The sequence below is a fragment of the Colobus angolensis genome, unplaced genomic scaffold (genome assembly GCF_000951035.1).
Source record: "Colobus angolensis palliatus isolate OR3802 unplaced genomic scaffold, Cang.pa_1.0 Scaffold309, whole genome shotgun sequence".
In the NCBI taxonomy this organism is placed as follows: domain Eukaryota; kingdom Metazoa; phylum Chordata; class Mammalia; order Primates; family Cercopithecidae; genus Colobus; species Colobus angolensis.
In genome coordinates this window covers 1,744,804-1,748,191 of record NW_012116366.1, presented here as the reverse complement: position 1 = coordinate 1,748,191, position 3,388 = coordinate 1,744,804, and the positions used below count along the sequence as shown (strand labels likewise).

At 36.5% G+C, this 3,388-nt stretch overlaps 1 protein-coding gene across 1 annotated transcript in view; it reads left to right on the top strand.

The window, feature by feature from the left end:
* Positions 1–3,388, top strand: part of PSME4 (proteasome (prosome, macropain) activator subunit 4) — a 106,423-nt gene that overhangs the window by 31,263 nt on the left and 71,772 nt on the right. Inside the window, exons 5-6 of the mRNA XM_011950578.1 lie at positions 2,154–2,303; positions 2,853–2,916. Of these exons, the coding sequence (XP_011805968.1) occupies positions 2,154–2,303; positions 2,853–2,916 (214 nt within the window). The remainder of the gene's footprint in view (positions 1–2,153; positions 2,304–2,852; positions 2,917–3,388) is intronic.

Sequence of the window (3,388 nt, the reverse complement as noted above, 5' to 3'; positions counted from 1 at the left end):
TGAGACAGAGTCTTGCTCTGTCGCCCAGGCTGGAGTGCAGTGGCGCGATCTGGGCTCACTGCAAGCTCCGCCTCCTGGGTTCACGCCATTCTCCTGCCCCAGTCTCCCGAGTAGCTGGGACTGCAGGCGCCCGCCACCTCGCCCGGCTAATTTTTTGTATTTTTAGTAGAGACGGGGTTTCACCGTGTTAACCAGGATGGTCTCGATCTCCTGACCTCGTGATCCACCCGCCTCGGCCCCCCAAAATGCTGGGATTACAGGCGTGAGCCACTGCGCCCAGCTGGTTATCTTTAATTTTAATTAAAGCTCAATTTTATGTACTTGAACTTTTTTTTGTTGTTATCAAGTTATTCTAAGACTGTTTAGATGGTATGGAATCAGTGAATCCTTTTTGGCGAAAAGCCATGTATTATATGTTTGTAATATTCATCTTAAATACGTATTTAATAAATCAGATATTGCTGACCTTCTGTATTACTCAATGTTGGGCAAATGTATTTGTGGAATATGAGATACCTGTCTCTCAAGCGACGTAAGATTCACCCTGAGTCATAAGCACCAATGAACGGTGTCATTTTATGCGAGACAGTTACCTTCTTGGCCTGTGTTTCCTCACTGGAAACTTGATTATCACTTCAATACTTACTGGCTCATAGGTAATTCATAGAACTCCCAAGTTTTCATTTTGGATTACAGTGTTAACAGTTGACTCAGAAAACTTATTAAGGGGAATTGATCCTTGATATGTGATATCTTTGAAGGTGGAGCATAGTTTGTTTTTGTTTTTTTTTTAAATTCCAACCTTTTACACAAGGACCTGACACATAAATGCTTTGTGAACTCAACAGAAGTATTCTTAGAAATATAATCTTATTTTTCACATAGAAGATTGCAGTATGATTTTAATTAACACAAGTATATGAAGATACAATACGATTAATAATATGATGTGTGGGCCAAGCCTATAAGTCTATTTGAAGAAGTTTTCCAACTTACTTGGAAAGAATCAGAATTTTTCATATGCTGTTTGTATTTTAAAGCTCTTAAGGCTGGATGCGGTGGTGCTCTCCTGTAGTACCAGCTACTTGGGAGGCTGAGGTGGGAGGATCACTTCAGTTTAAGAGTTTGGGTCCAGCCTAGGCAACATAGTAAGACTCTGTCTTTAGAAAAAAGAAAAATGCCTGTTAAGATGTATTTAGCAGTTATACATGTATCCTCTTTATTTACCTTTGTTTTGTGTGTATACACACACTTTGGATTTTAATTTTGTAAATCTACTCCAGGGACACTCCTGCCCATTTCCTACAGTTAACGGAATATCACAGCCTGTAGACCAGATCATCTAGTCCTCTTGTATAGGGGAGGACTCTGTGTTCCAAGGAAGGTAAACGGTTTATTCAACATGCCTAGAGATTGCTGGGCTGATGTTCTCTTTCTCATCTACTGGTAATCCTTTTCCTATTTAGACTGGATTCTTTATGACAGGATTTATTTTCAGTAGCTTTTACATAGCACAAAGGAAGTAAAACAAAAACCCTGTTTACTTTTATAGGTTACTTGAGTGACTCGTATTTTATCTGAGTTTTATCAACTTTATAGTGTTTAGAAAAATTCCCTAAAAAAAAAAAGAAAAATTCCCTTAGACAAGAGGAGAATTTACTTTATGCCAAGTATAATGGGGAATTTTGTTTTATTTTATTTTTTTGAGATGAGTCTCACTCTTGCTCAGGCTGGAGTGCAATGGTGCAGTCTTGGCTCACTGTAGCCTCCATCTCCTGGGCTCTAGTGATCCCCCAACCCCAGCTTTCTAAGTAGCTGGGACTGTAGGTGTGTGCTGCCATCATGTCTGGCTAATTTTTTGTAAAGACTGAGTTTTGCCGTTTTGCCCAAGCCAGTCTTGAACTCCTGGGCTCAAGTGATCCATTGACCTTGGCTTCCCAAAGTTCTGGAACTACAGGCATGAACACCTCGCCCAAATGGGGAATTTATTTTAGTATTGTGAAAATGTGTGTTAGTTTGGACATTTATATACTGTGTTACATCCTATGGTATATATTCTCCTCCTCCCCCGGCCTTTTGGTAAGTTATATATATTGCTGTTGTAGAGCTTTTAGCCAATAATCAGATACATGAAAACCTTCTTTTTTTATTAGATATTTTCCAGCAGATGCCACAGCTGAGATGCTAGAAGAATGGCGACCTTTAATGTGTCCTTTTGATGTAACCATGCAAAAGGCCATCACTTACTTTGAAATATTTCTTCCTACCTCCCTTCCTCCAGAACTTCATCATAAAGGTTTTAAGTAAGTATATGCATATCTTGACAAATTCTAAAAATACAGCAGGAAATACAGATATAGAAACTAGTAAAGCAGTAACAAGTAGAAAAATCGTTTTGCAAACTCAGCCATTATTGTACTTCAAGTTTATTATACTTGAAGTGTGTTAAGGCTAAAACGGTTATAAGATTGAAAGTAAAGAGATGACACCCAAATAAGATGAGGGCTTTAATTTAAGAAATTAAAAGAATTGCCAGAAGGGGTAATAAAAGGAAAATGGATAAAAGGAGAAAGTCAGGGAAAAGGAAGTAGAAAATTGAAAGCAATTGTTAAATAAGAATGGACAGTACTTAGTAATGAAGCAGAAGCTTAATTTGTGAGATCAGATTTCTTAAATCATGAAAGGAATATTCAGACAAAAACTCCTTTATTTTATTAAGTTTATAACTTCAGTATTATTTTTTCTAGTTATGTAGTTATCAGTAACAATAGATTATAAAAAATACAAAGGATACCTGGCATTGAACCACTTTAAAGTCACTTGCTATTCATAACAACATTTTTCTTCTTTAGACTTTGGTTTGATGAATTAATTGGCCTTTGGGTTTCGGTGCAAAATCTCCCACAGTGGGAGGGGGTAAGTATCCCTTTTTTCCCCTATAGTTTTGTTTTTCTTTTCTTTTCTTTCCCCACCCCCCCATACTTTTTAAATTTGGAGATAAATATAAGTAGATCATTTGGTAAGTAACTTGAAGTTCCTTAGGATTGGCTGTTAGCCCTGTTATGATCAGTTCCTTCTCAATTTTATATTATTTTATTTGTTGTATTCTAACAAAAGTATATATTTATTTTGGTTTTATTAATATTTAGGAGTATACACATGTATTGTAAAATGCATGAAATGTAAGATCCTGTTGTTTGTTTTCTTTGGTACCTGTACTGTCATGGTGCTGGATGTATAGTGGATATTTTCAGCATATTTGTTGGATTAAACTTTTCTATATTCATTGTGGATGGTGCTTTGTCATTTTACTTTTTAGGAGCATTTTAACTATAGCTGATTTTAAATGTGTGACATGAATCAATTTACATTTGGAGGTTTTTTTTTT